This window comes from Medicago sativa, chromosome 4 (assembly GCF_051527215.1).
Source record: "Medicago sativa cultivar Bolivia chromosome 4, Bolivia_mono, whole genome shotgun sequence".
NCBI lineage: Eukaryota > Viridiplantae > Streptophyta > Magnoliopsida > Fabales > Fabaceae > Medicago > Medicago sativa.
Genome location: NC_140752.1, coordinates 81665494 through 81677989, shown reverse-complemented (window position 1 = coordinate 81677989; position 12496 = coordinate 81665494). Strand labels below are relative to the sequence as shown.

General features: G+C 31.6%; 1 protein-coding gene across 3 annotated transcripts; it reads left to right on the top strand.

Annotated features, from left to right (window-relative positions):
- Positions 1 to 2122: 2122 nt before the first annotated feature.
- LOC146932613 (GATA transcription factor 28-like) lies at positions 2123 to 11619 on the top strand. 3 transcript variants are annotated; one of them, XM_085704327.1, is made up of 12 exons: positions 2269 to 3223; positions 3324 to 3476; positions 8258 to 8353; positions 8452 to 8585; positions 9084 to 9185; positions 9303 to 9417; positions 9692 to 9748; positions 10189 to 10236; positions 10379 to 10447; positions 10936 to 11016; positions 11172 to 11243; positions 11331 to 11619. In XM_085704327.1, exons 2-12 carry the CDS (start codon positions 3333 to 3335, stop codon positions 11370 to 11372), a joined length of 960 nt encoding a protein of 319 aa, XP_085560453.1. In that variant the 5' UTR covers positions 2269 to 3223; positions 3324 to 3332; the 3' UTR covers positions 11373 to 11619. The 3 variants fall into 3 exon arrangements, 2 of the variants coding, with proteins under 2 accessions (XP_085560453.1, XP_085560452.1); XM_085704326.1 differs by lacking the exons at positions 2269 to 3223; positions 3324 to 3476 and adding an exon at positions 7371 to 7781; XR_015007184.1 differs by lacking the exons at positions 10189 to 10236; positions 10379 to 10447; positions 10936 to 11016; positions 11172 to 11243; positions 11331 to 11619 and having other exon boundaries at positions 2123 to 3223.
- Positions 11620 to 12496: the final 877 nt, after the last annotated feature.

Genomic DNA, 12496 nt, shown 5'->3' with positions numbered 1-12496 from the left:
TTGTGCTCAATTCTTTCAAATTGGTAATAATTTTTGAGTTTGAATAGGATATTTAAACTGCTTCACGGTGTTCTGTGTTACTCCCTCCGTCCCTTTTTAAGTGTCTTTTTTATAAAATTAACATCAAATTAGCGATGTGTATTTTTGCACATTTTCTGCTTATTATACCCTCATTTTAATCTACCAATAAATTCCTATTTTTTGCAAACACTTATCTTTCCGATAAATTTAATATTTTATATTTCTCTTGTAACAAACAATTGTCGGTTATTATCTTTTTCTCCAACAAATTCTTATATTTTTGCGCCCTCTATCTCTCATAACAAACAATTGTCAGTTTTCTCTCTCATAACAAACAATTGTCAATTTTCTAAGTATTGTTCGCATATTTTTAATTATTTTAAGTTAATATAAAAATTATTCCAACTTCACATTAATCAAAAGCTAAGAAAAAGTTAACTTTCTTCCAACTCATTTAATCAAAGTTAAGACTTCAACTATGACTTCTCTCAAATCTGTTCTTTTATTTTGTACTTGAAATTTTTAACAATTGATACTTATCTTATTTCTGCTTATTATACCCTCATTTTAATCTACCAATAAATTCCTATTTTTTGCAAACACTTATCTTTCCGATAAATTTAATATTTTATATTTCTCTTGTAACAAACAATTGTCGGTTATTATCTTTTTCTCCAACAAATTCTTATATTTTTGCGCCCTCTATCTCTCATAACAAACAATTGTCAGTTTTCTCTCTCATAACAAACAATTGTCAATTTTCTAAGTATTGTTCGCATATTTTTAATTATTTTAAGTTAATATAAAAATTATTCCAACTTCACATTAATCAAAAGCTAAGAAAAAGTTAACTTTCTTCCAACTCATTTAATCAAAGTTAAGACTTCAACTATGACTTCTCTCAAATCTGTTCTTTTATTTTGTACTTGAAATTTTTAACAATTGATACTTATCTTATTTATAGAATTTTAACTCTTTTTGAAACCATTGTTTGTAACAAAATTTTGTTTAAATTTGAAGATAACAAGAAATAAACTTTGTTTATAAAAAAAAAAACAAACTTTAGTTTTTCAAATAGATAACATTATTTAGTTTTATTGAAAAAAATAAGAGTAATTGACAAAAGGTATGATTGACAAATCGTACGTACAAACTTTAGTTTTTCAAATAGATAACATTATTTAGTTTTATTGAAAAAGATAAGAGTAATTGACAAAAGGTATGATTGACAAATCGTACGTACCCTTAAAATACCAAAAGACAGTTAAATCGAAAAGAGAAATTTACCTTAAAAGATACTTAAAAAGGAACGGAGGGAGTACCAAATATCTAAATGCTAAAATTTGATTGAAACACAATGTAAAATTATTATTTTAATATAAAAGATAAAATCAATGATATTTGGATTTAGTTTTTTTTTTTTAAGGCAATCTGGATTTGAATTTAAAAAATTAGAAGATCGAGAGTAAATTGTTTTAAAAAAAAAGATCGAGAGTAAAAAGAAAATCAAATATTGACCAAAAAAATGTAAATCAAATAAGATATTGAAAAAATAAATAAAAAATCATACCAATAATATAATATTTTTTATTTTAAAACATCATGCGAATATAAAAAAGTGAACACGGTGATATTCGGGCATGTACTTACGGAGTATATTTTTATGTTAGTTTATTTAAAATAAATTTAAATATGTAACAAATTTTATCTATAGATATCATCATCAAACCAAAAGTAGCTAAGAACTTATAAATCAATTGGAAATATATCTTCTTTTGTAATAAAAGTACTGAGAATCTATACTGGTTTTTTTTCTTACCGAACAAGATAATCTCATACTCTTCCTAAAAATAAAATCTCATATTCGAAAGTTCGAATCCCGTTAAATACGTAATGATAACCCCTAGACTTATCCAAAAAAAAAAAAAAACGCAATACTAGCGAAAAAATAAAAATAAAAATAAACTAAATCCTAGATTTATCCCCAAAAAAAACTACCCCTGTCCCTGCTATATTATCGAAAGAGATCTATTTTATTTTATTTTTAAATACTAGCCCCTATTATTTATTTATTTTGCTGAATCTAGCCCCTATTATTCTGTCCAAAAAAACAAACATTTTCTGTTATTCTGTCCAAAAAAACAAACAAACTACTACCCAAGCTATTACTATTTAAGGATAGTGGTTATTAGAAGAATACCCCACGTTCCTTATATACAGTACAGGCTTGATCAAACCTCGATTATTAATTCTATTAAAGCAAATTTTGTTTCTCCAATCTCCATTGAGAATATGGAGGAAGCCAAGAAACTCAAAACAGTGGCTTGCTATGATGAAGAGTGTGACCGGTTTAGCGATCTCTCAGACGAATTGGTATGTCATGTTCTATCTTTCCTCCCAACAAAAGCAGCATACAGATCAAGTGTTCTATCTAAAAGATGGGCATCGATCTGCACCACGATCCTCGACCTTAACTTTGAAATACCAGAAGTTTCAGGTTCGTCCACAGAAATTAAATCTGTATATGCAGTTCTTCTAAGACGCACTGAAAATATAAGAAAACTACGTCTACATAATTATGATGGTTGTCAACCATGTGACGTACACTTGTGGGTTTCAAAGGCATTAGATCTCAAGGTACAGGAACTTCACTTGGAGTTTGGGAGCAGACCTAACCCTATATTGCCGCTAAGGCTATTTAGATCCGAGTCACTCGTGGTCTTAAAATTGCATGGTCATATTGAATTTCAACCAACACTTGATTCTTCTTTTGATATACATTTACCATCGCTAAAGATTCTTCATCTCAGTTTATCTAAGCTTGATTTTAATGAGGATGGTAGTGAGTATGATCTTCTTGAATTACTATCTGGTTGCCCACGTCTTGAGGAATTTCTTTTTCATGGCTACTTGAAACAACCTATCAATATCTCTTTTCCCTTGTTAACAAGGTTAGACCTCAATTTTTGGAAGTTTTCTGATAGTGGTTCTCCCATTGGAACCTTGCAAATTAATGTCCCGTCATCACTCGAAGTTTTGGATATTACTGATTTTTCTCCCAAAGAATACGAGTTGATAAACTTGTCTAATATTGATCGAGCTACTCTTAGCATTATAAAGTATGTAGATTTTAACAGTTTACATATACTCTTAAAAGGACTTTCTAATGTCAAATCATTGACCCTCACTTCTGAAACAATTGGTAAGTTTCAATTTTGTTATTATACATATTTTTTTTTTGGAAGGAATATAAGTTCCATATTTTGTTACCTATATGTTATTTTTGTTTATTTGTTATGCAGTTTTTAAGCATGGAGGACAATCTTCACAACTTAAGTTTCCTTACCTTTCATGAATTATTGTCTTTGTCGGTTGGAATATCCGAGAATTGCAATTGGAATGTGCTTGTTGGCTTTCTTCAAAATGCTCCTAAGCTTAAGGATCTTGTCATTGCGGTATGTATAAAGTATTATAACTCTATTTGCACAAAATATATATTTTTTTCAATTTTTTTTTTTTATGATAAAAAGTATTTAGGGATGCCCATGTTTTTTGACAACATAATATCTGGTTCCTTCTTATTTTTCAATAACTAAAATCTATCTATTACTATATTTTTAGTTTTAAACTAGCGTATTTATCCGGCGTTGCCCGAGTTATATATATATATATATATATATATATATATATATATAGGGCATATCAAGTGAGAGGAGTAACTAAAATGAGAGATGAGAGGAATTAATTTGGACTGTTGGATCTAAAAAGTGGAAATCACACTTTGAGGTGTGGCTTGTTAAAAGACACCTTCATGGGTGGCTTCTAGCAAAATCCTATATATATAAAATATGCTTTGGTTCTTCAAGGATTCAACCAAGACTACTCAGACAGATATATATTGAAATAGGTTTGTTGCATAGAATTCTCTAATGATGATGAACATGGTTATTCCATTATATATAAAGAGTCTTGTTAACGAGTGCCTCCGGGACACTCTTCAAAGATTCTAAAAAAAGAAATTATTTTATACAAAAATAAAATATTTCGATTTTCAATGCATTAATTACACATATTTTCATAAAAAGTTACTATTTAAAGGTATATAAAACATGATTTGGTTTGTTCGTAAAGTCTGGTTCTATAAATAATGTCAATATTGCTATCTTTATTTGGTTCGAATCCAAAACGTCGTAGTTGTGTGTGAGTTTTAGTGACGATTTCCACTTCGTCTAAAAGAAAACATGTTTTGTGTTTGTTTTTTAACTTGTATATTTAGAATTCCCCAATTTCTTATTAGTTGCTACTTTTTGTTTTGTTTTGAGCAATATTAGTTACTGCTCCCTCCGGTCACATTTATAAGCAAAAAAACATTTTTTAGATTCATTCAATGCTTAATGTATTTGGTCAATATATAGACCAAATACATTATGTATTCAATGAACCTAAAAAGTGTTTTTTTTGCTTATAAATGTGATCGGAGGGAGTACTTATTTAGAGTATGATTGCTAGTGTTGAACCTTTAGCTTATTAACGGATAGGCTCTGTTTGGTAAACCCAAAAAAAGAGCTTTTAGCTCTTAGCTTTTAGCTTATAAGCTCATTTGACAAAAAAAGCTCTGTTTGGTAACACAAAAGCTCTGTTTGGTACAACGAGCTTATAGCTTATTTCAGGAGCTTATAAGCTATTTTTCAGAAGCTACTTCAAGTAGCTTTTGAGCTTATAGCTTTTAGCTTCTCATTTTTTCTTCCATATTTACCCTTATTATTCGAAGCAAAAGCTATCAGCTAATTTTACCAAACACTTCAACTAGCTTATCAGCTAAAAGCTATCAGCTAGCTTATCAGTTAAAAGCTATCAGCTAGCTTATCAGCTAAAAACTAATTTTACCAAATAGAGCCATAGTGTATAAGCTCCCTATCACACGCACAAAAAAAAAATTGTATAAAACTCCTTGATTAAAGTTGAATTATTTGTTTAAAATTTCCCTTACGAGTTGATAGTATTTTTCATGAGATTATTTTGTCAAAAAAAAAAATCATGAGATTATAGCACTTTTTAGCGTGCCATTTTTTTTCTTTCCGAGAGGGTCAATGCTCAAAAGAAAAGAAAAACTACAAAATCACATTAAAGAGGAGATTCTGAAGCATCTTGGATGGAACCTCAAGAATGCTCACATCATACAAACTTTGGTTGAGACTAAAACTAGCTAGTTAATCAACGCTTTTGTTTCCTTCACGCCAAGTGTGCCTAAAAATAACATGTCATTGTAACTTTGAGAGGTCTTGGATATGGGGTATTGCCATTAAGCTTACAACTCCCTGTTACCACCATATCAATCAAAAACTTAGAATCACTTTCCACTTTAAGATTAGTGTATCCCTGTCTTCTTGCCATTTGCATTCCTCTATACATTCCCCATAATTCAGCATGAAGGGTGTCACAAGCTCCAATCTTTTGTGTATACCATTGTAGCCATCGACCATTTGAGTCACGAAAAAGACCTCCACATCCTGCAATGTCCATTGAACCCTTGTAAACTCCGTCACAGTTAAGCTTGATAATTTCCTTATGCGGATGCTTCCAACCGATGTAAATGGTATCCTTTTGTTTACGCCTTCCAGTTAAACGAGTATATGCTCGAAAATCTCTATCTCTTTTACCTTCCTCATGATTACCAAGAATGGATCATTTGAGCCTCTTCGAAAATGGATTTGTTTCGCCAAGTCCAAAGGTGACAACAAGTCACCATGAAAATAGATTTTCAACTTTCCTCTTGCTCCCAAAAGTCTTTGTTGTCCAGGTTTTTGAAGATTCAACTCTATAGTCAAGAGAAGAAAAAAAGTCAATAATTTGAATTGACCTATCTACCCGAGCCAGATACGGGTTGCATGGACGTAGTCCCTAAACGTGTGGATAACAATCTTATCCTCATTCCCACACGTAGAGGATGAGACTAATTTATAATGTATCATACCTTTTTTTCTCCACATTTTTAATCTCGTTATCTTAATTTAAAAAAATTCAAGTACATATCAAAAAATATTTTCTCAATTTATATTTAAGAGTTAGCTCAACCACTTATTTTAGCAAACACCTCAAACTCGATCAAATTTTCGATTATTTTTGTAAAAAAAAAAACTATATGACTATTAGTTTGCGTATTTGTTACAAGTTCATTTGCCTAGGGAATAAAATGATAGAAACATACATGTCTATACTTGTTACAAGTTTACTGTATTTTATTCCCGGGTATAAAACATTTCTAAAAATAAATAAAAAATTCTCAATGAAATAGTGGGAAGAAAGTTTCCATAAAGATGAGAATAAATTCATTTGTAACTACTATGCTAGTCTATCCGCTCTTATTTCCGTGTTAAGGGGTGTGTATATTTTATTTTGTTAGTTTGGATAATTTTGATTACAATTTTTAAATATTAATGTATATTATTCATACATCGATTTATCTACAAATTATTGTCAAAGCATATAACGAAATTATTTATCAACTCGGCGTATTTTGGTTTGTTATATAAAATAAAAATAAAATAACGATCATTTTTTTATTAATTATATTTATAGTGACATATACTTGATCTAGTTTGTTACATTTTTTTAAGGATAAAAGAAAAAAAAACTGGACATATACTCATATCGTGTTTGTTACTCGATATATTTTGTGTGGTAACAAAAAAAATGTGTTTGTTACATTTTTTTAAGTATTTGAATTCACTCTCATCTATTATCTTTTTTAAATGATAAGAGAAAAAAATCAGACATAAACAATTTGTTACATTTTTTTTAATATTTGAATTTACTTTTGTCTATTTGTTATATGTGTTATTTGTATTGAAAATTGAGGGCAACAAAATACAAGGGTTGTTTCACAAAAAAAATTATAAGGACTAAAACCAAAAACGCGCTAACTTAAATGGACCTTTTACTTATTTATTTAAGCCATAAAAATTATTCACCTTGTTTAATTTCTTAAAAAAATTGTGTAACTTTTCATTATTTTTTAGCATAAAAAAATAATAAACGATAAAACTTAGCATCATATAATAATAAATGATAATATCAAATAATAAAATTCATCGTAAAAAATACTTTTTTGTACAAAAAAAATTGATTTAAGATTTGAGATTGTTATGAAAAAGAGGAATGATATTTTGACATTCAATTTTAAACAACTTTTTAGGGACAACCTTTTTCCTCCATTCTTATTGGACAATAACAATAGAGAGAGAAAAAGGAAGAGAGAGAATAAAGGTATAATAAAAGTATGAAAGAGAGTTGTCACAAAAGTTGTTAAAAATTGATTGTGAAAATATCATTCCTCCATGAAAAAGGGTGTAGCCGTGTAGGAGAGAGTGAGTTTGGGTGGCAGTCTTGTCTTCCCTTGACTCCTTTTTCTAGGAAACACCGCAAACTACAAACACTCACAAATATTTCTTTCCATTTCCATTTCTCTGTCTTTTCCAATTCACTTCTCTTCTCCATTAATCTTCTCTTCTCTTCCATCTCAAACCCACTCACTCTTCCATTTTCTCTAGTGCAAAGCGAGTTATGCTTGAGAAATGGAAATGCTGAATTCGTCTGAGAATGGGTCAATGGCCATGCACTGTACCAATGTAGCTTCCGTTTCTGACGAAGGTGAAAAACCTCAACCCATTACCGCTTCTGTTCCACTCTCTCGTGCTAGTGAACTCACCATTTCCTTTGAAGGCGAGGTTTATGTTTTCCCTTCCGTTACGCCAGAAAAGGTTCAATTTTTTACAGTTTTTATTTCTTCCCCCATCGTTCAATTGAAGTTTTTTGTGTTATTAACTAAAATGCTTGAATTTGAAGTATTTTGAAAATTTTGAACTTTTTGTGCTCATAATGCACTCTATGCAATAAAGTTTAAGGTTGGATTAAGTTTCAAATAGTGGGTTTTCTACAATGTGGTGATTAGTCAGTAACATTTATTATTCAAGAAAATAAGAGTGTTGATAACACTCTTTTATGTATTTTGATCATTTTTTTTTTTGGTAGATAGACGAAATGACAAAGCCATTATAAACTCACACACACACACAAGTGGAGGTACCGGGGTTCGAACCCCGGTCATGACATCCGGCCTAACAATTTCGGCATTTTGCCAGTTGAGCTAGGACTTCTGGATTTTGGAGTATATTTGACCATTCTTGTGATTTTTAAAGGAAAAGACCTTTGATCACCCCTTTGTAATGAACTGCAGGTGCAGGCTGTATTGTTACTCTTAGATGGGCAGGAGACACGCAATAGCGTACCCACTTCTGACTTTTCGGTGCAGCAAAACTGTCGGGACATTTGGGTATTTTATTTCAAAATAACTCTTCATTCGGACATGTATTGGTACTAATTGCTTCTTAGCATGTTATTAATTTTTTTTAAATTTATGATGTTTACCAGGGGAAAAATGACCCTTTCCGTAATTCAAAGCTTTCACGGAGATCTGCATCACTTGTTAGGTTTCGTGAAAAACGAAAAGAGAGATGTTTTGAGAAGAAAATCCGGTACACTTGCCGTAAAGAGCTTGCTGAGAGGTAGAGTCTAGGGTTGTTATGATCTTTGGTGCAGTCTGGCATATAATGTTTTCCTATTGATATTGTTGTTTCACATTTTCTTCTTTTATATTATAAATTGGTCTGGCAATTACAAACATTTGATTATTTGAAACCCGAAAAAATTGTAGATTTGTCCTTTTTTTTTTTTTCCTTTTAAATTATTTGGCTTAAACAAAACTTATGAGCTAATTTAAGACTGGACAAGTAGTTGGTTCACCTTTGTGCCACGTCTTCACGTGAAAGCTTGTTCCCCCTGCCTCCCTCTTTAAATATGCTTCCATTTAAGTTGAATAAAGCCTATCTTGGTTATTTGTAATATTACGTCTCTAAATGTTTGTCGTATGTCTATTTGCACGACATTAGAATATGCTGGCTTTTCTGAATAAGAGTCAGACTTTTACTTTAGACACTAACATGTTCTGCGGATCTTCTCGACTTTGGTGCTTTTGAGATTGATGAAATTAATTCATCTAATAGGATGCAACGGAAGAATGGACAGTTTGCATCATTGAAGGAAGAATGCAGTTCTCCTGCTGAAAACCAGGATTCTAGCAACAGCACTCCTTTCCCAGAATCCACGTGAGTTTCAAAGTTATATCATTTGTTTGAAAGTTAAAATGGAATAATAGTTACCTTTTAGTCTTAATATTGGTGCTAATACGGCTACTGTTCTGTTGCTTCCCTGCCATTCTTAAGTGAACGTAGATGCCAGCATTGTGGAATTGGTGCAAAGTCTACTCCGGTAATGCGTCGAGGACCGGCTGGTCCAAGAACTCTATGCAATGCTTGCGGGCTCATGTGGGCAAATAAGGTAATTAATATCCTTATGTTAGCTTAGCATAGGATTATATTTTTGTAACGTAATTGTTGCAAGTTCTGCACTCCAGAACTAGGTGTTAAATCATGCCTCATTTTTGTATGATTTCTTTTATATTTACCAACTAGAACCCATGGCTTAAACAGGAGCTTTTGTCCTCTGTAATATCATCAAATTTCGTATTCCCATCTTGCCTGAAGTGACTTGGGAAATCTTATTTATTGTATCCAATTACTGACCTACGTTCGCATGGTCTGTTGATATGAAGGGAACACTGAGAGATCTCGGCAAAGCAGGAAGGATTGCTTTTGAACAGAATGAACTGGTATTTTTTTCATTTTGCATATTTTCACTGGACAATGTCTTCTCCTGTTATAAAGTAACCAAGAATATAATATGTTATTCATTCCGCATTCGGCATTACACTTTAAGAATAAAAGAACTAACAAACTCTAGAGACCCAGTTCCGTTTTCATGTAACCTGGATGTTGGATCTTTTCAAGTTGTCACATCACATGGCATTATGATGCAACACTAGAGAATTTTGGCATAGGATCATAAATGATTTCATTTATGATAAATACTAAGAAACAGATTGTGTCTATTTGCTACCTTTTTGTTTGGATTACTTGCCCTCAAAATCCAATGCAAATTAGAGTGTAATCCGTTAGTGGTCGCCAGTTTGAGGTTTCTTTCTTGACATGACCTGTTCTCAACCAAAGATGCTTCGAATTTCATGTCTAATAGTATTACTTTTATTTTTAGGATTTTTCAACAGATCCAGAAAATTCATGTGCTGCACAGGACAAGAAGGTATCTTTCGATTTTATCTGCCACAAATTAATGACACTTTTGTTGATTCGAAAAATGCCGCTGTTTCTTTTACACCTTATTTTCTTGTGACATTGGTTGTGTCCCTTTATCTTTTATCAGTCTTATGTGTTTTTATCCTCAGGAAAGCCCCCATGAAACAAAGCCTTTGCCAATGGATGCCAGACAGTCACCTGAGATGATAATTGAGCAGGTTTTATATATTTATTTGTTTGTATTCGTGGAATCATTATCTTTTCTGTTTAAGTTAAATTAGCCTCAGGCTATCATGAGGAAATTTGACTTATCTGCTCACATGGGATAATGCAATTCAATTCATTGAATAGATAGATGGATCATTAAGATACGCAAAAATTAACAATGTGATTAACTTTTGCAGAACTCAAACCATGTAGTAATTACATTTTCTATGTAGTAAATGAAGCAGATATTCCCTCCAGCAAATTGAGACCAATTCATGTTATTGAGAATGCAAGTTTTTGGATTAGTGTATTTCATGCTCTCGATTAGTGTCTTTAGCCCCATGTGGATAATGATAATAGTTTTGTCAAGTTTTTGGCGTGCATAATTTTTTAATTTGGAACTCAATCTGTTTGTTCTGTTTAAAAATATACCTAAATTTTTTTATCCGAACATAATGTCATTTTATTGAACATTTTGGATCTTCGGTTATGATTACAGTATATGCTCGAAGCTGCTGAAGCAGTTACTGATAACTTGTCAATCCAAGTGGAGAATAATGCTCTTGATCTGCACGAGCAGGTGATTTTCTTTTACTTTTGTGACTTCCTACTCTTCAAATGAGGTATCCTTCTGAGAGGGGAAAGTCATGAAAAGGGTTGAGGCGATAGCTGAAAACAGTTCGAGTATTAGGGCATTATTTGAGATCTGGTATGTTATACTTTTGAGGGTTACAGGATAATATTATGGAGGATTTTGCTGATGCATCTGGGACTGAATTTGAGATTCCTTTAGGTTTTGATGATCAGGTATCCATCCAATCTTGCTAATGCTAGCCTTTATCTATCATTTACTTTGTTAAAGTTTTTATGAGATGAGTTCTGACATACATACAGGTCGATATTGATGATTCCAATATGAGGATTTACTGGCTGTGATCTAAAGACATTGGTGTGCGACCAAGGCATGGTTTGTTCGTGGTGGAAACTAATTTGCGGCTCTGGTTCAACTAACTCTAGACTTTTGGAGATGGTTTATGGTTTATAGACAAACTATTTCTGGAAGCACTGTGAATTATATGACTGTAGCGACTTAAAAATCTTCATACATGATAGTTTTTGTACATCCCATGTAACCGGATTTAATTTTGTATAGTGTAAATAGTTAAGTTCTTTTATCCCTTCACTTATGGCCATTGAGTTTGTTTTCTTTGCTGTAACCACTTTTTCAAGTTATAATTGAATGGGAGAAAAGGGGACCAAATTCTTATAGAAGAATGAGACTCAATTAGCCAAATAATTCTTTTGGTGGCCACAAAAATTTGAACACATCATTTGGACACAAAAAAGAAAAAATGAAGAAAAAAATGATAATTAGATAATACTCCATGTATTTTTTTAAATATTCATATGATGTGCATTTTTGTCAATGTCCGTTCAAGTAATGTGTCTAAATCTTTGTGTCCATAGTTGCTCCAAATAAGCCAGCCTAGGAGACAATAAAAAGGCAAACTTGTGGCGGTGGGGCCGCTCACAGTGACAGCAACCAAAAAAAAAGAAATGAAAAAACAAGGAGAATACACTTAATAAATTAATAATGGAACAAAAATCCTCTGATATGAGGAAAACAAATGCGTGAGTGCGCGGAACCATTTGAACATAAATAAACATATTATTTAATTTAATTATATTAAAAATATACATTATTTACTTACTTTTTTCTTACTTTTTTTTCTTTCAAATAATGTGTACCTAAATATTCGTTATAGTATCAAATGATTAAGGAGTTGTGTGATGCTTTCACATGAATCATGGTAGCCACAATTTTTTTGCCCAACTCAAATGCAACTGAACTAAGAGCCAACGTGCGAGCAAGCTTCTTAGCTAAATGAAGGTCCCAAATCTCCAATAGAGTAGAGTTAGTAGCTCTAGTATTAAAATGAAAAACTTTGATAGACCTTCCTTCTTCAACCCCAAAGCCCCATTTTCAATTTTCACAAAATATTTATGAAGTTTTAATAATAAAATCTAATTATGTTTTGTTTGGATCCTTTTTACCAAAT